This window comes from Ahaetulla prasina, chromosome 1 (genome assembly GCF_028640845.1).
Source record: "Ahaetulla prasina isolate Xishuangbanna chromosome 1, ASM2864084v1, whole genome shotgun sequence".
NCBI lineage: Eukaryota > Metazoa > Chordata > Lepidosauria > Squamata > Colubridae > Ahaetulla > Ahaetulla prasina.
The window spans coordinates 192,241,874-192,265,532 of NC_080539.1; the positions used below are offsets into that span (position 1 = coordinate 192,241,874).

A 23,659-nucleotide genomic window follows, 5' to 3' on the forward strand; every position below is an offset into this window, starting at 1 on the left:
TCAATTAAAAATATGTATTGAAGAGACATCTCAAGTTTAACATTGGTTTTGTCATTTCATTCTAAATTCTTTTGACTTTAAGTCTCCACATTGCAGCTTTTTTATTAGATCAATAATCCTTAATAGAAATAGAAATAGATAGGATTCGACTGGAAGCATCGCAGCAATACAGTTGGGGAATAGCGGGCTCTGATGAGCCTTGCGAAAACCTGGGCTGACAAACGATTGTCGGAGGGGGGGGAGTGTCTTTGGACCAGATCTGTCCTGTAGGAATGGAGAAGAAGGAGAGGCACCTTGGAAGACCAAGAGGAACAGGCAGGTTTGTTGGAGGTCAGAGGAAACTCTTTGACTCAGCGGCGGGGGTGGTGGCCATTGCAGCCATCACTAAGCTGGGGCAAACGAGCTAAAATTTTGAGCAGGAGTGGTGACTTGGACGGAGTACTGATATCGAGTGAGTGATTGGCCAGCTCACAGGTAAAAAAGAAATATTTTTAAATTGCTAAAAGATGCTCCAGCGAAGAAATAGCAGCTCGTGGTGCGACCAGAACAATCTGGAACTGAACACACCCAAAACCATAGAAACAGTGGTAGACCAGGGGTGAAATGCTCCTAGTTCGGACTGGATCGCCCAATCCGGTAGCAATGATGGTTGGTGGTTCGGAGAACCGGTAGCAAAAATCCCTGCCCCACCATGCCCACCTGAGCCGCACGATCATCAAAGGGTTTTTTAAAAAAACTTTTAAAAGCATTTTTTCTTCGGCTGAAAAAATGCTTTTAAAAGTAAAAAAAAAAAGCCTCTGATGATTGCGCAGCTCAGCTGGGTGCTAGCCAAAAAACAGGGGGAGGGGGAATCCGTTTTTCCTCCCAGCAGGCTTTGCTAGCCAAACCAAAAAATGGGGGGGGAGTCTGTTTTTCCTCCCAGCAGGCTTCCCTGAAGCTCCCCTGAAGCCTGCTGGGAGGAAAAACAAACTCCCACCCGTTTTTGAGAGAGAGAGAGAGAGAGAGAGAGAGAGAGAGAGAGAGAAGGCGGGGAAGGAAGGAAGGAAGGAAGGAAGGAAGGAAGGAAGGAAGGAAGGAAGGAAGGAAGGAAGGAAGGAAGGGAGAAGGAAGGAAGGAAGGAAGAAGGAAGGAGTACAAACCTGGTACTAGACGCAGCTTCAGAGGATAAGCCAGGGCTGGAAGGGACCTGGAGGTCATCTAGTCCAACCCTGCTCCAACAGGACATTGCTAGTGAGTTTCTTTCTTTTGACCCCCCAGTCACATAGCCACGCCCACCCAGTTACATGACCCCCACCAAGCAATGTCTACCAAGCCACGCCCACAGAACTGGTAGCAAAAAAATTTAGATTTCACCCCCTATAGGAGAAATCCTTTCATACTTCCACCTCTCACAATACTAGACAACACAGTATCAACAGTAGAAACCTTCAAATTTCTAGGTTCTACCATATCGCAAGATCTAAAATGGACAGCTAACATCAAAAACGTCATCAAAAAAGCACAACAAAGAATGTTCCTTCTGCGCCAACTCAGAAAGCTCAAACTGCCCAAAGAGCTGCCGATCCAGTTCTACAGAGGAATTATTGAGTCTGTCATCTGCACCTCTATAACTGTCTGGTTTGGTTCTGCAACCCAACAAGACGGACACAGACTTCAGAGGATAATTAGAACTGCAGAAAAAATGGCTACCAATCTGCCTTCCATTGAGGACCTGTATACTGCACGAGTCAAAAAGAGGGCTGTGAAAATATTTACAGACCCCTTGCATCCTGGACATAAAGTGTTTCAACTCCTACCCTCAAAACGACGCTATAGAGCATTGCACACCAAAACAACTAGACACAAGAACAGTTTCTTCCCGAACTCCATTACTCTGCTAAACAAATAATTCCCTCAACACTGTCAAACTATTTACTAAATCTGCACTACTATTAATCTTCTCACTGTTCCCATCACCCATCTCCTTCCCCTTATGACTGTATGACTGTAACTTTGTTGCTTGTAGTGTTATGATTTATATTGATATTGATTCCTGATTGCTTATTTGTACCCTATGACTATCATTAGGTGTTATATCATTGTTAAATTTGTACCCTATGACTATTATTAAATGTTGAAAGTGTTGTACCTTGATGAAGGTATCTTTTCTTTTATGTACACTGAGAGCATATGCACCAATACAAATTCCTTGTGTGTCCAATCACACTTGGCCAATAAAAAATTGTATTCTATTCCATCTAATGGGCGGTGGGGAATGTTAATGGAGAGAGGAGAATAAAGCAGAAGTTTAAAGTGTCAAAGCCCAAAACAACTTGAATTTTGCTTTAGAATTTGTCTGGAGACATTTAAATTATTAGAAGAAGAAACCCGAAATAGCGGTGAAGAGGATTGGAAATAATTTTAAAACTTGAAAATTGCCCCCAACAATCTGGATCCTCATTTTACTGATCTCGGAAGGATGGAAGGCTGAGTCAACTTTGAGCCAGTGAGACCTGAACTGCGAAACTGCTGGCAGCTGGTGATCAGCAGAAATAGCTGCAATATTGCATTTTAACCACTGCACCACCAGGGCTCTTAAAAACAAAATTAGAAACAAAAATTCAGAAGAAACAGCTTTAGATGAAGTTGTATGTCCTGGGATAGAAAGAGTGAACAATGAATGAATGAGTTTATTTGTTTATTAGATTTATTCATCCACTTCACGAACTGAACTGAAGACTGTGGAAGACTTACATTTTGCAGGAATATAAAGTAAGGAACAAGAAAATAAAATGCAATAAATATCTAGAATACCAAAGAGATCAAAAGTAACATAAGAACAGAAATAACAAAAACTACTAAATTACTGAGGTGAACCAAAGATTGATCAGAACAACTGCCATAGGATCTAGCTACTATCTGTTTAGTCTAGTTTTGATAGCTAAAATAGTCAACTGTCCTTTCTCCCTGGATCCTTAATGGAAGGTAAGATAGCCATTGTTTTCATTTCACTGTTCTGTGACCAAACAAAACAGTTGTGAAAAGCTGACATAATAAAATGGTAATATTGCATAGGCCTTTTCTTTTAAATCCACATTTATATTATTTACAAGATTATTTCCATCTTGTCTTTCATTCAGCAGTTCCAGGCAACACATGCAGGGCTCCCTCCCAAGCACTTAATTTTTTTATTCTTTCCTTCAGGTACAAATGATTTTGATGGCATTAAGAAAGAAATTGTGAGTCAGTAGACAAAGAAAGGCAGAAAACTCTATTAAACGTGCTCTTAATCTGAACTGTAGAAATCTTCTGTGATAAATTACAAAGTAATTGTAATGTATAAATTAGAGGAGTGATTAAATGTAAAATATTGTCATAACTAAGAGATAGACAGGTGCTTTACATTTTAAAGAATATAGAATCTTTTGTGAAAGAAACAAAAGGTCCTATTTCCAAGACCTATGTTCCAATATTCATCCTCTATATTCTCAACTGCAAGGAAGAATACCGTTTTATTATTTAAAGTGATTTCAGATGGCATAATTTCTTCAAGGTTACTTTGCCTTATGTAACATTGTTATAAAAATCATGAATGTAAATCATTGTATTGACATCGCTAGATAACCAATAATAAGCAAATATTTATTTATAACGCTAAACAATAAAATGAAATCATTAAGAAATGTTTAAGAACTCCTACCAGGTAACTGCCAAATCATGAACTTTCAATGTGTTGCTCAGTCTATATATTCCAGACTTCAATGGCCGCACACATTTTTTTGCACAAGCAAGGTATGGATTTACTTGGATACCTTCAGGAAATTCTGAATCCTTAAATAGAGTAAGAAAAATTAAAATTAACTAATGGTATTCATTCAGATTTTAAAACATATTTATTCATAGATTTATAAAAAGTGCTTGGTTTGTTGATTGTCTCTACTCAGAGGAGTCTTAGAATGAGATGACATATACATTTTGTAAATTATATTAATTATTATTAATATTCAATTATCCATTCAGTGTGATAATGAAAATTGTTTCTATCTATTGTGAAAACAAAGAGGGATGAAATATTTCTTACATCCTGATAAGCAAGATAATCCATATCTGTAAGGAAGTCAGACACAATAGTGTTCCCTCCTTCTATTTCTCCTCACCACAACAATCCTGGGAGACACTCTGGGCTGACAACGAATGATGGGCCCAAAGTCATCCAGTGAGGTTCCAAGGCTGAGGAAAGGTTAGAACTTGGGCTTCTCTATTCCTAGTTAAATACCTTAACCACTATACTTCACATAAAATTGAAAGGAATCTCAGAGATTGGGAGGTGAAGATGGATAAACAGGTAGGAGTTCATCATCATCATCATCATCATCATCATCATCATCATCATCATCATCATTTCCAGTTCATCACTCCTCTCATTAAAGTACTAGAAATGGTTTCTTCATTTCATTTAATGGTATGACTGCTCTTGAGTTCATTCAGTGGAAACTCAGCATTCCATAGACCAGATGTGTCAAACTCATGGTCCGCGGGGCGGATCTGGCCCGCAGGGTGCTTAAATCTGGCCCGTGGGGCCGGCTTGGAAATATCAAAGGACCAGACCGCAGTGTTTCTGCCAGCCAAAATGGGCTGTGGGGGGTCATTTTCGGCCTTCTGCAGCACTCTACTGGCCAAAAGCAGGTCGCGCTGAAGCCCATTTTTGGCAGCAGAGTGCTGCTGGAGGCTGAAAATGGCCCACGTGGGGGGCCTCGTGGGATCTCCGTGCAGCCCATTTTTGGCCAGCAAAGTGCTGCAGGAAGTGTCCATCCTGTCTCCCCTCCCCGCCAGCCCATAGAAAACTACAATGCTGATCCAGCCCTCGAAGAAATCCAGTTTGACACTGCTGCTATAGACCTTTTAACAGAGAATGATTAAAATATGGACATTATCTGAAATTGTGTTACAACTAGTGTGCCTAATGTTGAACTGAATCACATTCAATAATAAAAAAAGATATTTGTCATGAGCAAAATAGGGTCCTCCATGTAGGTCTAATCCATTTCCTTCCTGGTTTATTTGGGCACTAGGAGGTATATGAGTAGTTTGATCACGGAAACTGTTGATGTTTCTTTAAGCTTTATGTTGCTTATTTTAAAAGATGTAGGACAGGGCTACCAAACTCCCAGCCCATGGGCCGGATGTGCTGGCCATGCCCATGCCCAGTTTAGCAAAGGGGGAAAAAGTCCTGATATGTCATGTGATGACGCCGTGACGCCAGGAGTTTGACACCCCTGATGTAGAAGAAGCTCTTCCTTGACCCTGCACGTTTTTTTTAATAAATATTGCCTGGATTACATATACCTGATCTTGGATGGACGGAGTGCACCCCTCTTGGTCCTGTTAGACCTTCAAAGGTAGTTAATCCTATTGGTAAAATATTTGTGAATATCTATACTACTTGTGTGGGCAGTTGCATCCAGTAATCATGCAGTAGCCTAAATGGCTCATTCCAATTCCAGGACTGTGAATTCACTATTGTAAATAATATGAGCTCAAATTGTAAATTTATTACTGGAATACCACTACCACCACCACTCCTTATATATCTGGCTCCAATTGTTTAAAAGAGCTCTGAAAACCTCCTCTCTTCCTAGGCTTTGGGTTATAGTGGGTGGGTGGATCCTGTGTGTTAGGTTATATTTTAATCAGTAGTGGGATTCAAATAATTTAACAATTGGTTCTCTGCCCTAATGACTGGGTGGGTGGGCATGGCCACACATACACACACACCCTGTGCCCTATTTTGGGTCTAGTAGGCCTCCCTGCACTTACCTGGGAGCCAAAATGGGGCGCGTGGGGACTTCTGGAAGGGACCTGGCAGGGAGCGGTGGGGCCAGCCTGCAATTTAACAACCGGTTCAGCCAAAGTGGTGCAAACCAGTTGAATCCCACCACTGATTTTAATGGTAACTTTTTATGGTGTTTGGTGGTTTTTTCTTTACTTTAATTGTATTGGATTGTATTTATTATGTCCTGTCAGGACTCATTGGGTAGCCTTATAAACTTGTAAAATAAATATATAAATAAGAACATCTGTACCTTTGGATATTTCTTGCTGATCTGTTTTGCTGGATCTTTGGCTGAATCATGTACATTAACGGCAGAATGCACTTTCTGTTCCTTGGCTTGTCTAAGTGTTCTGTGGGAAGGTCCCACTAAACCAGCCTCTCTATCACACCAATGACCAACTATAAGGCACAAACAATTTATTACAGAGAAGTATAGAAATTTAACAGAAAGAACATTATTTGAATTATTTATGAACTTATTTTTATACTACCCATTTAGACAATTTTTTTTTATTCCCAGAATGGTAAACCACAATAGAAATTGTAATTTCTGTTCCATCAAATTATAGAAAACCCAAGTTGTATTAAGATCTAAATAGGTACTATAAATCCAATTATTCAGAACATAATCTAATCTTGATTTCAGTACCTAATCAGGAAAAAGGAGATTGTTCGTTTGTTTGTTTCTTTGTTTGTCAGTTTTATGTAGCTCTCCATCTCACAATCAAGTGACTCTCACAATAAAGCTAAAGAATAAATAATTAATACATAATAAAGCAATATTCATTATTAAAAACTATAAAAGGAAAGCTAAAAAACAAGAAATATTAGGCACGTCCCTATTAATAATAGTGGAACCTCAAAATATATAGGTGCATACAACATGGCAATATCTACAACATATGTATTACAGAATATAACTCATCAATCAATCAATCAATCGGAATACAGCTGTAAGAGACATTGGAGGTCTTCTAGTTCAACCTCCTGTTCAAACAGGAGACTTTCTACCATTACAGATAGGTCCAGTCTTTTTTCAAAAACCTTGTACTAGCTTTTTTAGCTGTTGCCACACACTGTTAGCTCATGTTTAAGTGATCGTCCACTAGCTCATGTTTAAGTGATCGTCCACTAGCTCATGTTTAAGTGATCGTCCACACTGTCTCTCACACAGTTACTGTTCTTGAACTAGGTTTCACCTACACTGTCCTTCTGCCTTTGCTTTTTCCTGCCTAGGTGTAAAACCTTGCTTTTCTCCACATTAAATTTCCTGTTGTTGGATAGGGCCCATTGTTCAAGTCTGTCAAGATCTTTTTGGATCCTGAGCTTGTCTTCTGGGGTGTTGGCTATTCCTGCTTGCTTAGTTTCATCTGCAAATATGATGAGTTCCCCTTCTATTCCCACATCTAAGCCATTTATAAGCTATATTGAAGAGCAAAGATGGAACTTTGTGGTACTCCACTGCTTACATCCCTCCATGTAAATGTAGTGCCGTTAAGCACAACTCGTTGAATATGGTTTGTCAGCCAGCTACAGTTGCTGTCTATCCCACATTTTTATAAATTACCAAGAAGTAGGTTGTAGTCTACTTTGTCAAATGCCTTGTTGAAGTCTAATTTAGTCACTTTGTCAAAGAATGAAATAAGACTGGTTTGGCATGATCTGTTTTTAACAAACCTTTACTGGCTAGTAGTTATTACCTTATTTGTTTCTAAATGTTCACAGATCAGTTTTTATTGTTTTTTTCCAGTATCTTCCCAGGTATTGATGTCTATAGTTTCCTGGGTTTGTGTTTTTTGTTTTTGTTTTTTTGAAGATGGGAACCGCATCACCTCTTTTCCAATCCTCTGGTAGTTTGCCAGTGTTCTAGGATTTTTTTAAAAGATATGGTACTATGGTTCTGAGATGACATCTGCCAACTCCTTTAAAACTCTGGGATGTAATCCATCAGGTCCCAGTGATTTATATTCATAACATAACATAACATAACATAACATAACATAACATAACATAACATAACATAACATAACATAACATAGCATAGCATAACCTAACATAACCTAACATAACCTAACATAACCTAACATAACCTAACATAACCTAACATAACTTAACATAACCTAACATAACATAACATAACATAATAACAGAGTTGGAAGGGACCTTGGAGGCCTTCTAGTCCAACCCCCTGCCCAGGCAGGAAACCCTACACCATTTCAGACAAATGGCTATCCAACATTTTCTTAAAAATTTCCAGTGTTGGAGCATTCACAACTTCTGCAGGCAAGTTGTTCCACTTATTGATTGTTCTGTCAGGAAATTTCTCCTTAGTTCTAAGTTGCTTCTCTCCTTGATTAGTTTCTACCCATTGCTTCTTGTTCTACTCTCAGGTGCTTTGGAGAATAGTTTGATTCCCTCTTCTTTGTCACAACCCCTGAGATATTGGAACACTGCTATCATGTCTCCCCCAGTCCTTCTTTTCATTAAACTAGACATACCGAGTTCCTGCAACCGTTCTTCATATGTTTTAGCCTCCAGTCCCCTAATCATCTTTGTTGCTCTTCTCTGCACTCTTTCTAGAGTCTCAATATCTTTTTTACATCGTGGCGACCAAAACAGAATGCAATATTCCAAGTGTGGCCTTACCAAAGCATTATAAAGTGGTATTAACACTTCACGTGATCTTGATTCTATCCCTCTATTTATGCAGCCCAGAACTGTGTTGGCTTTTTTGGTAGCTGCTGCACACTGCTGGCTCATATCTAAATGGTTGTCCACTAGAACTCCAAGATCCCTCTCACAGTTACTACTATTGAGCAAGGTACCACATATACGGTACCTGTGCATTTTGGTTTTTTTGCCTAAATGTAGAACCTTACTTTTTTCACTGTTGAATTTCATTTTGTTAGTTAGTGCCCAATGTTCAAGTCTGTCAAGATCCTTCTGTATCTTGAGCCTATCTTCTGGAGTGTTGGCTATTCCTGCCAGCTTGGTGTCATCTGCAAATTTGATGAGTTCTCCATCTATCCCCTCATTTAATATTTAATATTAATTTAATATTAATATTTAATAATGTTAATATTCATTAATATCAGACAGGTATTTTCTTACTATTTTCTTGTTTATTATAATTTTTATTTCTAGTCTGTTTTACAGTTATGTTTTTGGTAGGTTGGGCTATAATTTCTTTTTTATATATAACTTTTATTGTTTTATCAATGTATAAAATACAAAGAAAAATAAAAATAGAAAATTAAGGGAAGGAAAAAGGAAGGGGGGAATATGATGTACAAGGGAAGACAGGAAAAGGCATTGACTTCCGACTCTTTTTGGCACAGTACAAGATAGCAGCATTATAACCTCAACTTTTTACTTTTACACATTAGTATATAACTAGCTATGTCTATAACAACAAATCTATTTAATCAGCAAAACCAAAGTCAGTTTCTTTTTCCCCCCTCAAAAGCACAAAATCCAGAAGTGATATCCAAATAAAAAACATAAATATAGCCTCTTTGAATAGAACTATCAATTTAACCATTACAGCTTTATCTTCCTGGATGTTGAAATAATAATTTGCACTTAATAATCTTTATAAACTATTACCATTTATATTAACATAATTCACTGTATTCTTTCAGATTTTTTAACCTTAAAGGAAAAAATATTTTAAAACACTAAGCTTTCTTTAAAAACATTTATAAAATTAAAAAATTCTAATGCATCTTTTTTAACTTTCTTTTAGCATACATACTTTAAAGTTCACCTTCAGAGCAATAAAAACCAACCAACTCTAATTAACTCATTAAATTTAGATCACTCCTCCAAGTTACCCTGGTAGAACAATTTTTTTCTTCTTGTATACATCCTTTTTAAAGCTTTAGATGTTTCTTTAGACTAATACATCTTTTTCTTTAACTGTCTCTTAACATATATATTTTCAAATACACTTTCAATAATAGTTTACAAACTTTAGGAATTACTTAAGCATTATATATAAAGGGGAAAAAATTCATTTTCAAACTTCAGATTAAAATTTTCTTTCAATTACAAATCTTAATCCCAATTGACTCATTCATTTTAAGTCACTTCTTCCAGCTTATCTTCAGGGAATAAATTTTTTCTTCTTGGGAATGTCTGTCGTAAGCTCTTTTTCTTAAACATTTCTCAACCTTGTTAATATCCATGAGGAAAAAGTCCCAAACTTGTCCTTTTAAAAGTTGCAAATTTTCTTGGAGTTCTTCTTTCAATTGTGTTGGGAAGCTTCTATTTAAAGTCTCATAATAATAAAAATTTACGTCAGGTTTATATTCCAGAATTACAGTCTACTCCTCCGCATTGTCAGCTCCTTGTGAAATTGCCTCAGTGGCTTGGTAATTTTCTACATATATTTGCATCTCTGGAGTAGTTTGAATAGTCTTTTTAACATCCTTGTAGCATAGTTGTTCTATGAACTGATGGGTTTTATTTAAAGATTTTTCAAATACATCTGTAATATTTTGTTCCTCCATCTTCCTAACTCCTTCTTTAGTCAAAGAGTAGCTTTTCTGTAAATCACTTAAGAATTGCTGACCAATCAGGAATCATAAAAATTGGAAAATTTTAGTTTTAGCCACATATAGCAAAGCAGACCAAGCTACTAATTACTAAAAATAATAAACTAGAAGCACAACTTTCTGCCCTTATATTTCTCCATCATTTTTTTAAAAAAAGATACTCCATGCTTCATTATTTTAGCTTGCATTAGCAGCCTTCTTCCTTGTTGTTTAATAAAAAGAAATCCCCAAAATGGTGCAAATCTTCAAAAAGGAATAACAGGCTGTAGCTAAAGAGACCCTCTCCTACCTTAATAAAAGTTACTACTGTTTCCCTGAAAATAGGACCTACCCCAAAAATAAGTCCTAGCCTGATTTTCACACCTGCACTGAATATAAGCCCTACCCCTAAAGTAAGGCCTATTTAACAGTCTGTGCAGCCAGCCACAAGCCCATTTTGCCCAGTTGCTGCCGACACGAGGCGGTGGGATAGAGGACAAAACAAGGTGGTGTTGGGGGGTGGAGGTCAATGGGGAGGGGGAATCAGCTGTGGTGGGCAGTTTAGATTTGCTAGAAAGCAGGAAATTCTTTAAGTTGCATTACTGAAATAAATGAACTTTTGCACGATATTCTAATTTTTTGAGTTTCACCTGTATGGATCCAGTTGTTATTGCAAACAAATCCAGTCTAAAAGATCTACTGCTTGCCTCCCCATCCCTGACTTCTCAGGAGTGTCCTTTCTGGGGTGGGGGTAAAATTGGTCAGTTTCAAGAAAGGGAGTTGCCTTGGAATATTGCATTCAAGGTTGTGTAAGAGTGCATCTGACAAATTTTGGGGGAACTAGGAAGTATAGAAGATGTAAAAAGAGAAACAGGAAGGGGCGTGCATAAGAGCACAAACATGCCTACCTTTCCTGTCCTATTGTTTTTCTTTCTTTTCTTTTTTTTCTTCATATATATATATATACACACACACACACACACACACACACACACACACACACACACACACACACATGCTTATACCTCCTTATATTTCCTCATATATATGTTTATATACTATATAATCTTTTGTGTGATGCTTATATATACTGTTATGACAAATAAAATAAATAAATAAATAAATAAATAATTGATTTGATGTGAAGTTAGGGTTCACACCTTTTGCAATGCTCCCAATTCTTGTAAGTTTGTGTATTTATTGGTTGCTTCCTTCAAGAAATGCCTCCATCATTCAATGTTGCTTTTATGGCTATGGAAATTATTGTTACTTTCAGCTGGGAAAAGAAGATTAGAATAAAATGCACAAGACAAGAGGTTCCTCCTCTCTTTGCAAAGCCTGAGGGGAAACAGTTCCAAAGCAAGGTCAAGGCATCAATTTACACAACAAAGAGGCAACTGGAATCCAGATGTCTAAATAGCAGCTGAGATTAAAAGAAATCCTTCAAGCCCTGAAAGATGGCTTGCTCTTCAGGGAATCATTTAAATTGGTTCCCTTTTATCAGAAGTTTACTGAGCTGTCTTGTGCATTTTGGAAAATTAGGGATGAATCTTTTATTTAAAAATGCAAGGTTCGCCAAACAATGTATATTTTTCACATTTTAGATGTTTGTCATGTGAAAACATAGTGCACTTTAGTGGGATTCATCTGTACTTATTCTGCAGAGATCCAATAATCCAAATAATCCAAATGGTTACATGGATTATTTGGATTATTGGGCTCCAACAGGCATTTTTCTAATTTAGCAAAAAAAGATTGGGTATGTGAAAAAAATAATAATACATTTCTGATATGAATTTTATGTAAGGATGTATCTACTGAAAAAAGGCAGGATGTCAACTATACATTTATCTAAAATATTGGAAATCTGGAGAAAATCTCAAAGTAATTAACCAATCCATATGGCATTACTGTGGATGTCAAAAACTATTAAATATTTATGGATGTCTATTATTCAGATCCATTCTTCTTAAGACCAATATAGCAAAAACACAATATCTTTTGAAGGTAACTCAGCAGATCTGAAATAAGAGGTATTGGGTGATAGTCTAATCTAACAGATATAGAGTTCAAGAGTCTCTAATCATGCACAGCTCTCAATAAATTCTTTTTCTTTATAAAAAATGTAGACATACAGCAGATGCTGGGGATTCCAATGCCCTTAGCTCACTCATTGAAATTTTTTGCATAACTTAGTATAAAAACAGCATTAGTTTTAGACAATTTCAGTCTGTGTACATTGTAGATTATTTAAATAGTGGATAAATTTAATATGTAGGTAAATATTAAATTTCTAGAAATATGTATAATACCATGAGACGCAAACATTATCTCCTAAGCTTTTACTTTTGGTTCATAGCTAAATATTTACCTTTCATCACAGGAATGTGAATGTTGTTTCCAGATTCCAAGCTTTGTAAAGTCGCTTGCAAGCCAGTAATCTGAACAATGAAAGAAAAATCTATTACCTTTAGAAAATCAGAAATAATATATGACATGAAGTATAAAATATTTCAATATAGTTGAGAATCTCAGACTACTAATTATATCAGATTATATATAATATCTTAATACTTCAGAAAATCAATCAAAATTAAAAATTGTCCCGTGGCATAGAAAGGAAGAAATGGTAATGATTTCTGCCTCTCCTCCTCATCTTTCATGCAAAAAGAATTTGTCACTCAAACCTGCATCTTAAACCGAACCCTAAGATGCACAGTGGACAAATATGATAATTTTCCTGGAATCAAAAAGCCGTAATGGAATCTATAAGTCTTTCCACTTTGCCTTGCTTATGCATCTGAGCAACTTGGAGACCTGTCTTTATTGAACAGAAATTATTTCTACCTGCCCAATCTCAACTGCAAAGGAGCTATGTTTCAGCGTTCCAGAAAACCCCCTCTGCAGAAAAGACTCCGAAGCAAACATCTTTCAAAGTTCTTTTACTAGCATAGGTAAACTGACACAACTGGGGAAACTCCGAATCTTGGGATCCGGGTTTTTCCTCAGTAAGACGAACTCCAAACCTCCCCCACTTGAGCCCTCTGCTGATCACATGCTCCAATCGCCAACCGTCCCATCTAAAGACATCACTCCGACCACTTCTTCTCCAGATGTAGGCTCGGCCTGACCTTGACTGGCAGGAAGAATGTTATTATATCTAATGGCCCCTTCTACCAAATCCCTCCTCCTACTTTCCCACACATTGGAAAGTGGCAGCATGGAAGCCTCCAGTCTAGTATGGCTTCCAAAGCTGACATTATGTCTGATCAGCATTGAAAAATTATTTCAATGCTATGCCTGTACAGCATTGGAAAAACAATTACAAAACTGTTGAGTTTGAAGGGGCTGTTTAGTCATTAAATACAATCCTTTGATCAATGCAGGAATCCAGTTTAAAGAATTAACAATACATGATTGTCCAGCCTTTGTTGGATATTCAGCAAATAGGAGATCATCTCCTCCATCTGTAATTGGCTTCATTGTCAAACTTTTCTGTTACAAGCTTCTTCTAACACTTAGTCAAAACATCTTTGTTGATTTATTCTATATTAAACTACCGAAGTTCGCAGATGACATAACAGTGATCGGTCTCACTCGAGACAATTGATGAATCCACATAAAGACGAGAGGTTGAACAACTAGCCTCGTGGTACGACCAGAACAATCTGGAACTGAACATACTCAAAACCGTATAAATGGTGGTAGACTTTAGGAGAAACCCTTCCATACTTCCACCTCTCACAATACTAGACAACACAGTACCAACAGTAGAGACCTTCAAATTTCTAGAGATGTAAAATGGACAGCTACCATCAAAAACGTCATCAAAAAAGCACAACAAAGAATGTTCTTTCTGTGCCAACTCAGAAAGCTCAAACTGCACAAGGAGCTGCTGATCCAGTTCTATAGAGAAATTATTGAGTCTGTCATCTGCACCTCTGTAACTGTCTGTCCCATCAGCCATCTCCTTCCACTTATGACTGTATGACTGTAACTTTGTTGCTTGTATCCTTACGATTTATATTGATATTATTTCCTGAATGCTTATTTGTACCCTATGACTATCATTAAATGTTGTACCTTATGATTCTTGATGAACATATCTTTTCTTTTATGTACACTGAGAGCATATGCACCAAGGCAAATTCTTTGTGTGTCCAATTACATTTGGCCAATAAAAAATTCTATTCTATTCTATTCTATTCTATTCTATTCTATTCTATTCTATTCTATTCTATTCTATTCTATTCTATACTATTCTATTCTATTCTATTCTATCATAATTTTCAGATTATAAAGAGCATCTTTTGTGTGACATCCTTTAAAGAGTTTAAGGACATCCTTGAAAAGAGTTGAAATGTTAACTCACAGAACCAGTTGAACTGCATCTTAGGATACTGAGGCAACTAGGTGATAGTGATTGAACTCTTACGTATTACTTCTAAGAAAACTGGAGAATTCCATACATGACTGAATAGAAATAGAATCATAGGGCTGGAAGATCCCTTGGGAGCTTCTAATCCAACCTGCCTGCCCAAGGCAGGAGTCCTGATTCCATCCCAGACAATTAATGGTCCAGTAAATCCCCTCCTCTAGGTCAGTGGTCTCCAACCTTTCCAGCTTGGCATTCCAGGGGGAGGAGAGGGGATGGTTCCACGTGAGTGGCAGGCCCACCTACATGCATGTGCACAGCTCCATTTGTGAGAGTGATGCAAGAGCAATCAACCGCTGCTTCTGTGAGTGGAGCAGCATGCACAGAGGTGCTCACTGCTTGCGCAGCCCGGTTCAGAACAGTTCACAGCTCAGGGCTTGCTCTAGGTCATTTATGAAGATGTTGAACAACACTGAAGAATTTCTGAATGGAAGCAAATAATGTCTCTGCCTTCAACATGAAAAAAAGGAAGATTCAGCAAACCAAAAACTGATCAATCTGTATTTTGGGTTACGTTCTATTCTAAAATCCTCTCTGATATTGAGAAGGTATTAATATATTAAAAACATTCTAGACCAGATCATAAAGCAATCTATATGCCTGAATCTACACCTTGAAAAATATGCAATTACCAGAAATTAATGTGGTAGTTTATCCTAGCACTCAAATAGGTTCACAGATGCAAAGATGCAAGAGATTATGCAAATGTTCAACAGCTCTTCAAATATCAGAAATGTCTATTTGTTCTCATTCCAGAAAGCAGAACATGGAATAGTCAGTTTACATTATAAGATAGCTGTTTCTGACTGAATATTAGAAACAGTAATCACAGTTACTCAGTGTGGTGAGGGGCTCCCATTCGTTGAATGCACTGAAGCAGAATATAATTAACCACTTGTCTAGGATGCTTTAATTGGATTCCTGCACTGAACAGGGCATTGGACTTGGACTAAACTGTCATTTCCAACTTTATGATTCTTTACTATTATATTAATGTCCTCACCCCTTCTTTCACATCGTATCTCAAAATGATGCCACTTATGATTAACATATTTCAATTTATTTCAGTTAGTTTATACCTCAATCAAACCATAACAGAGAACAGTGAATTCTGCTTTTATGTTTAAAATAATATTCTGCTTACAATAGAGCATAATTAGTTTCAAAATACTATAATTCAAGAATAGAATTCTTCATTCACTTCATCAAAACTTTCTGAAGCCTCAGTGGAAGGAATGGAAAAGAATGATAGAATAGCCTCAGTGAAAAGAATGATAATTAACAGCAGCTTTTCACTGGATTTGTGGATTTGAGTGGTATGCATTAAACTTAGTGTAACTTTGGTAATAGGAAACAATATTTGACTTATGAACAACCCATAATTGCCATGTGTTTTCATATACATATACACACACATAAACACACTATCTATAATAATACAGATTGATAGCTATGCATGTTGTGATGCTAAGAACTAAGATATGAAAAGAAATGTGTATGTTCTACCCAAGGGTGAAATGCTACCGGTTTGCACCAGTTCAGGTGAACCAGTAGCAGCAGCGGGTGGTTCAGAGAACCAGTAGTGGCGGCAGTGCAAGGCTCTGGTTTTAACCAGGAAGTAATCTGTATTTTACTCTCTGCAAATGCACAGAAGGCTTTGCACATGCGCAGAGGGTCCAAAATCACACATGATGCATGTGGCACGTGCACTTCCGAACCGGTAGGGAAGGTAAGTAGATTTCACCCTGGTTCTATCCAAGAAAGAAATAATTTCTTATTACTGTTACCTTTAATGAGAATTCTGCTTTAAAATGTCAAGTTATAAATTTTCACTTCACACTAAGGAAAAAAGGCCCGGGAGGCTACAATTGTAAACAAAGGGCCATTAGTGTATTTCAACTGATTATCTTCTCCTTCCCCAAGTCATACTATTTTTTTAGAGAAAGAAAAAAATCTCACTATTTAAAAGAAAGAAGAGGCGTACTTCTTGGCGTACTTAATGCCAGGTTCAACAAATAAACTCTGATGTGCATTTGTTTAACTTTGGTTTGTATCTTTGATCCACCTTGAATTCTGAGGCATGACACAGAATAAAACTTTACCTAAAACATTAAATTAAATAACATAATATTTTAAATATTCCATAAAAACGTAAGTTAAAATTGCTCTAAGCTTTACCTGCCCAACAACTTTGTCTCGTTCCAAACTTGTAAGCATTTTCTCTCTTAGTAGAATCTCATACTTTTCATTCAGCTGTCTTAACATAGGCTCATACAATGCATAGTGTGTCTTTAGCCTATTGACAAGAAACTGATTATAGAATAGTAACCAAATATAAGAAAATGAAAAAAATATTTAGTATTCAATTCCATTGCAAGAGGTGTATTTATTTATTTATTTGGTCAAGGATGTGATCAGCGAGCATCATAGCAAGCTACAGTAGATGTCCTGCCAATAAGAGATGGGCTTTACGGTGGAGATAATGGATGCTGGATTCTAACCAGTGAAATTTCTCCAGGAAAAGGAGAGAGACTGTGAGACAACCCATGTGTACTCCCAGACAGCTGCTCCTCAAGAGTAGGCTGAAGTAACTGTTTTACAATCAGCTTATGACTTGAATGGCTAGAAGTTGCAGGATACCATCTAAGTTCAGTCATAACGCAGCCTTTTAAGGAGAAAAAGTCTGATACTTATTTCTTACCCTTCAGATTGGCATGTTTCTACAGTAATCAGTGGCTGAGTCTCCTCAATGAAAATTTTAAATATGATTTGGAAAAATATTATTACAATAAAAATGGTGTTTAAAATTTGCTTTTAGAAAGTTAAACATGGACTAAGGTTTCAGATGAATTTTGAATAAATGTTTGAAATTAATTATAAATCTCTTTTGATGAGAAACTGGATATTTACATTTTTCACATCTGGACATGTGTGAAAAAATGATTCAGAAAATACTTTTAAAGATTTCTGACATCATTGAAAGACTAGATGTTACTATCGAAAAGAAATAAGTTTCAACTGACAAGAATGAAATTGACTTAAATGTGGATTTAACAATCATAGGCTATAAGAAGGGTATGGAACAAAGTAAACTGAACTGACAAACGAAGCTAGCTGATGTTTAAATAATAAAAAAGAACATGTGAATAATAGACCAGAAGAGTAGATTGTACAACTTTTTATATGGGATTTACAAAAGAGACATGTTGTTTGTAATTTTGTGAGCTGATACAAAAAAATGAAAAGAAATCATATGTTTTTGCATTATTTGAGAGGGCTTAAGATCAAGATATTTGGGAGTATCCTGTGCTGCTTGCACATGCACATACCATGAGGTTTTGAAAATTTTATTGAGGCTTCACCAGCCTTGAATAATATTCACAAGGACCTAGCACAAAATCCAATGAGTCCAATTCCCAAGTCCAGAAACACAGAGCAAGTCCGTTAAATTAACCACCAAGTTAGAAGTCAAAAAACAAGTTCAAGTTCAAGTTCACAAATCACAAAACTGAAATCCAAGTCCAAGATTCAAGAAGCAAAGTCCAAAGTCCAGTAACAGGATCAAAGTTTTAAGTCTCAAGGCAAGAGTCACAATGGCTGAACAAACGAACAGCAAGAAATGAATGAATTGTTCCAAATATCACTTTGCTCCATGTGCTGGTCTAAATAGCTGCTAGCTGGTGCAACTCATTAGGAGAGACAAGACTGCCTTTTCATGGATAGCCTCACAAATTTCTATTGTGCCTCCCTTTTCTTGATCCTACATGCCCTGGGATCCAGTGGAGGAAGCAGCTTCTCATCCCAGCTGACCAGCTGCAGCTGCTCCTCGTCTTCACCCTCTGATTCTGGCTGGTCTTCCAAGCCTCCTGGCTGTAGATTCTTTCCCTCTGTTTGTCAGCCAGCCACTGGTTCAGTCGGTCCTCCAGCCTTCTGAGATTCCTGAGCTTTCCTCCTCCTTTTGCCCCTCCTGGTTCAGAATCCCCCATGTTTTCCAGATGTTCCTCCAAGCCGTGCACCAAAGGTCCTGAAACCACCTCTTCATCATCATCCAAGCCAGCATTCATTACACCAAGTAAGTGGGGGGGGGGAAACCTAAAGTAGGCTTATTTAACCAAAGTTAAAATAGATAGGTTGTATTTTTGATAATCTATCATTGATTTTTCTAAGACTATAAGATGATATTTTAAGATTTTGTTTCAGAGATAAGAGTTTTATTTATAATAATTTTCAATTTCCTCTGATTAGATTGGAAGATGTTCTTATAAGTTTTTGTTTTAATAATAAAGAGTTACATACAAAATAGGTTATTTATTGCCTTCTAACTTTTTCTGATATTGTTTCATTTCCTGTATCATTTCTGGAAACCTTTATATGAAAACCTTTATTGTTTTATTGATTGTATTTTGAATTCAATGGGGGGGGGGTTCTTTAAGAAAAGAATAGATATAAATGTAAAAGAAGGAAATTGCGAGTTTATTAGATTAAGTTTATAATAAATATGAGGTTATTTCTTGTAGCCTTTAATGGATTTTTGGTGATTGTCATGGATTATAATTTATAGATATATTTATTGAGATTTATTGAAAATATTTTTGTTATGCTTTAAATAAGTTGATCAGTTGTTAAAGTTGTATATACTTGCTGGGAAGTATATTTCTTTTTCTTTTTTCTTCAATTTTTTTCCTATTTTTTTTCCTTTTCCTTTTTTAATCTTTTTTAGTTTGTATTAGTTTTAGCTGTATATTATGATTTTTAACAAAATTATAAAAAGGCAACTTTTTTTTCAACTATTGAATCATTATTACTTATTTTTCAATACTAAATTGAAGGAATTAATACATTAGCCCTTTTTGAAGATAAATATTATGGCAATCATAAAGGTTCATATTATTCCCAAGTCTCCCCATGTTTCCACCACCATACGTAATCAGGGAAGAATAAGGATGATGTCATTCATAATCTTCTCTAATATAACTGTAGTCTTGGCATCTCATCAAATTACTGAATATTGTTTGCTCTCAATTGTTCTACTGAAACCTACTTTAACAGACAGAAACAGCACTCTTGGTACAGTCACTCTCCAGTTATGAAATACAGTATATATCCTAATGATGACTCACCCAATGATTCCAGAACAATTTTTTTATATCGTGAAAAATATTTTATTTATTCAAAATTATTAAATTATTTCATGATTTCATCCTTTATTTGATTTTGCCTTCAAAATCAACAGAATGGAGGGCAAAATATGTTTTAAACAAATGGATAATAGCATTTCAATTAATAACCTTGTAAATTAACAAATGAAGCAGATCAATTTCAATTTCTCAAATGTTAATAAAAGAATTTAAATGTGGAATGTTCTGTCATGATAATAGGAAAACATGGCATTTAATTATTTATCCTGCATTTATAAACCATCTTTAGTGATATACAATAAAAATATCAATTAGAGCAACATTTATTAAAATTAATGGAGGAGTAAGAGTTGTACTATACATTAAAATCTGAGAGAAGCTTTAAAATGAATTGGGCACTTGGGCCATCACTGGTATATAGTGGGATATATATATATCCCACTATATACCAGTGATGGCCTGAGTGCCCAAAGCACACCCAAACCCCCCAAATGCAATCTGTGTGCCCACACACACATACCACCCCTGCGCATGTGTGCGCAGCAGAAACCCAATGAGGCATGAGCACAGGCGTGGCTGAGCTGAACTGGGGCAATGGGTTGCCATAGGTTCTCCATCACGGCTATATACTATATACACTAACTAACATACCTTTACTCTATTCTCTAATAGGGGGAATAGACAACTAAGGGGAGATTGTATAGCTTTCTCTTTCTGCTCAATGTTGAGCCATTTGCTAAGTTTAATTCCATACATTCTATCCTTCCATCATATACCAATCTTATTCATTAACCAATTTTCAATTTTATTCTTTTAACAAATGTTCCATAATTCAATTTTGTCAGATGTAAATCAACAAATATATGAAGAAAGGCCTTTACACAGCTTCATCAGATAAATTAGTTGCATTCTTTCTTTGGTTGAGGAGCCTTTCAGACAGTCACAAATGCCTTGAACACCCTGTGGCTTGAGTACAATTTACAACCATTCTTTTTGACCATTCAAAGTTACAACAGAATTCAAAAAAGTAACTAACAACTGTTCTTTACTCTTATGACCATCACAGCATCCCCATGACAATGTGGTCAAAATTTGGACACATGGTAGCCAGAAAATATTTACAAGGGGTGCAACATCTTGGAGTCACATGATTGCCATTTGCAACCTTCCCAGCTGGCTTACAACAAGCGAAGTCAATGGAGGAAGCCAAATTTGCTTAATGACTACATGATTCACTTAACTGCAATGATTTGCTTAATAACCATGACAAAAAGGTCATAAAATTGGTAAGACTCCCTTAAGAACCATATTGACAACCAAAATTCTGGTATTAATTCTGGCTGTAAACCAAGGACTACTTGTAATACAAAGCAGTCTAAATGGGGCTATCCTGAAATACTTCCAGGGGTGAAATGTAAAATTTGTTGCTACTGGTTCTGTGGGCGTGGCTTGGGGGGGGGTAATGTGACTGGGTGGGTGTGGCTAACTTTTTTTTTTACTTTTAAAAGCATTTTTTCTACAACCTCTTTGTAAAAAAATACTTTTAAAAGCCTCCTCTGGCGATCCCAGCTGGGTTGCTGCTGCCACTGGCAGCTGCGGAGGCCCGGCAGCCCCGTGACCAAGCTCAGCCACAGGCGAAGAGCACTGGCCATGGCTAGGCTGGCCAAGCTGTGTCTGTTGGGGCTGCCCTCAGTGTTGCTGCCTGGTGTCTCGCTGCCAGGCACCTGGAAAGAGTAAACTGGACCTGCAGGAGGAAGGGAGGGTGGGCAAGGGTTCTGCGAGGCTCCCTTCCCCAGGAAGAGTCTGGCCTGATTGCCGTCCAGTCCAGTGAGTTCTGAGGCGGAGGGGCTTCCCAGGCTCACCGGTGAGCACTCTGGTCAGTCAGCATTCAGGTGGGGGGACTGCAGGGCGATTGAGTAGAGAGGAGCAGTGGGGAAGGGGAGGTCCCTGGTGACCATCACCATAGAGTGGGAAGCACACTCCCTGAGTGGCCGCTGCCCTGGCTGGGATTTGGAAGCTGCAGAGGCAGAATTTGGGGGAGAGAAAGAACAACTGTTTCTTCAGCTTTTGGCTGCATGCAGGAAAAGCAGCAAAAGCAGAGAAGTCTTTCTTTCTCTCCCCCAAACTCTGCCTCTGCAGCTTCCAAACCCCAGCCAGGGCAGCAGCTGCTCTGGGAGTGTGCTCCCTACTCTATGGTGATGGCTGAAGCTGAACCCTGCAGGGAGAGCTGGCCCAGGCTGTGGCTTCTGTGTCGGTGCTGGTGGTGGGTGCCGGCGGCATTGGCTACAAGCTCCTCAAGGACCTGGTCCTCACCAGCTTCGCCCATATTGATGTGGTAAGGGCTGGGAGGCACGTGAGCAGGAGGTGGGGACAGGCACTCGCATGGCTTGGTGCTTCGGGCTGCTCATGTTCTACACCCTTGATGGCAGCGTGTGAAGGGAGCCTCTCTCTGCCAGACTCCCAGCTGTGAGTGTGCAGGCCGCCCAGGGCCTCCTGCACCCCTGAAATAATAAGACCCCGATAATAAGGCCAAGCCCTTATTTCAAGGTTCAAAAGAAAATAAGATCCTGTCTTATTTTTGAGAAAACACGGTATTTATTACATTAGTCAAACTTTTGTAATCAGTGTTAATATGCATGTTTGTATTAAAATATAATCCTTCATTATTTAGTTGTCCAGAATTTCAATGTGCCATTCTAATGCCAATGACAATATTATCTCAGCATATATAGAAATACTATCTTTCAACCTCTAATCTTTCCATCTGGTTATTGCTTTTATTCTATTATATAAAATATGTATACTAATATTCCCCCTATTTCTTATTTCTACCTCTATTTAAGTTTCTAGTTAGGCCACCATTATTAGTCCTAGTGTTGATACACATGTTTTATTGAAATATAGTCCTTCATTGTTATTTATTTATTTATTTATTTATTATTTAAATTTTTATACCGCCCTTCTCCCGAAGGACTCAGGGCGGTTTACAGCCAAGTAAAAATACACCATGATACAATATGAATACAATTAAAATACAATTTAAAAAACTTATTAAATTGGCCAAAATTAAAAATTTAGAATAAAAACCCATTAAAAACCCATAAATTTAAAACTAACCCAGTCCAGCGCAGATAAATAAGTGAGTTTTGAGCTCGCGACGAAAGGTTCGGAGGTCCGGAAGTTGACGGAGTCCTGGGGGGAGTTCGTTCCAGAGGGCGGGAGCCCCCACAGAGAAGGCCCTTCCCCTGGGCGTCGCCAGACGACACTGTCGCTACCGACGGCACCCTGAGGAGTCCCTCTGTGAGAGCGCACGGGTCGGTGAGAGGTATTCGGTAGCAGCAGGCGGTCCCGTAAATAGCCCGGCCCTATGCCATGGAGCGCTTTGAAGACGTTCACCAACACCTTGAAGCGCACCCGGAAGGCCACAGGTAGCCAGTGCAGTCTGCGCAGGATAGGTGTCACACGGGAGCCACGTGGGGCTCCCTCTATCACCCGCGCAGCTGCATTCTGGACTAACTGCAGCCTCCGGATGCCCCTCAAGGGGAGCCCCATGTAGAGAGCATTGCAGTAATCCAGACGAGACGTCACAAGGGCGTGAGTGACTGTGCACAAGGCATCCCGGTCTAGAAAGGGGCGCAACTGGCGCACCAGGCGAACCTGGTGGAAAGCTCTCCTGGAGACGGCCGTCAGGTGGTCCTCAAAAGACAGCCGTTCATCCAGGAGAACGCCCAAGTTGCGC

At 37.9% G+C, this 23,659-nt stretch overlaps 1 protein-coding gene across 1 annotated transcript in view; it reads right to left on the reverse strand.

Moving 5' to 3' along the window:
* The window catches only part of SPAG16 (sperm associated antigen 16), a 428,424-nt gene that overhangs the window by 372,096 nt on the left and 32,669 nt on the right, over positions 1 to 23,659 (reverse strand). Inside the window, exons 7-10 of the mRNA XM_058186100.1 lie at positions 16,961 to 17,078; positions 12,719 to 12,788; positions 6,063 to 6,211; positions 3,680 to 3,810 (exon numbers count right to left, since the gene is read on the reverse strand). Coding sequence (XP_058042083.1) covers positions 3,680 to 3,810; positions 6,063 to 6,211; positions 12,719 to 12,788; positions 16,961 to 17,078 — 468 coding nt within the window. The remainder of the gene's footprint in view (positions 1 to 3,679; positions 3,811 to 6,062; positions 6,212 to 12,718; positions 12,789 to 16,960; positions 17,079 to 23,659) is intronic.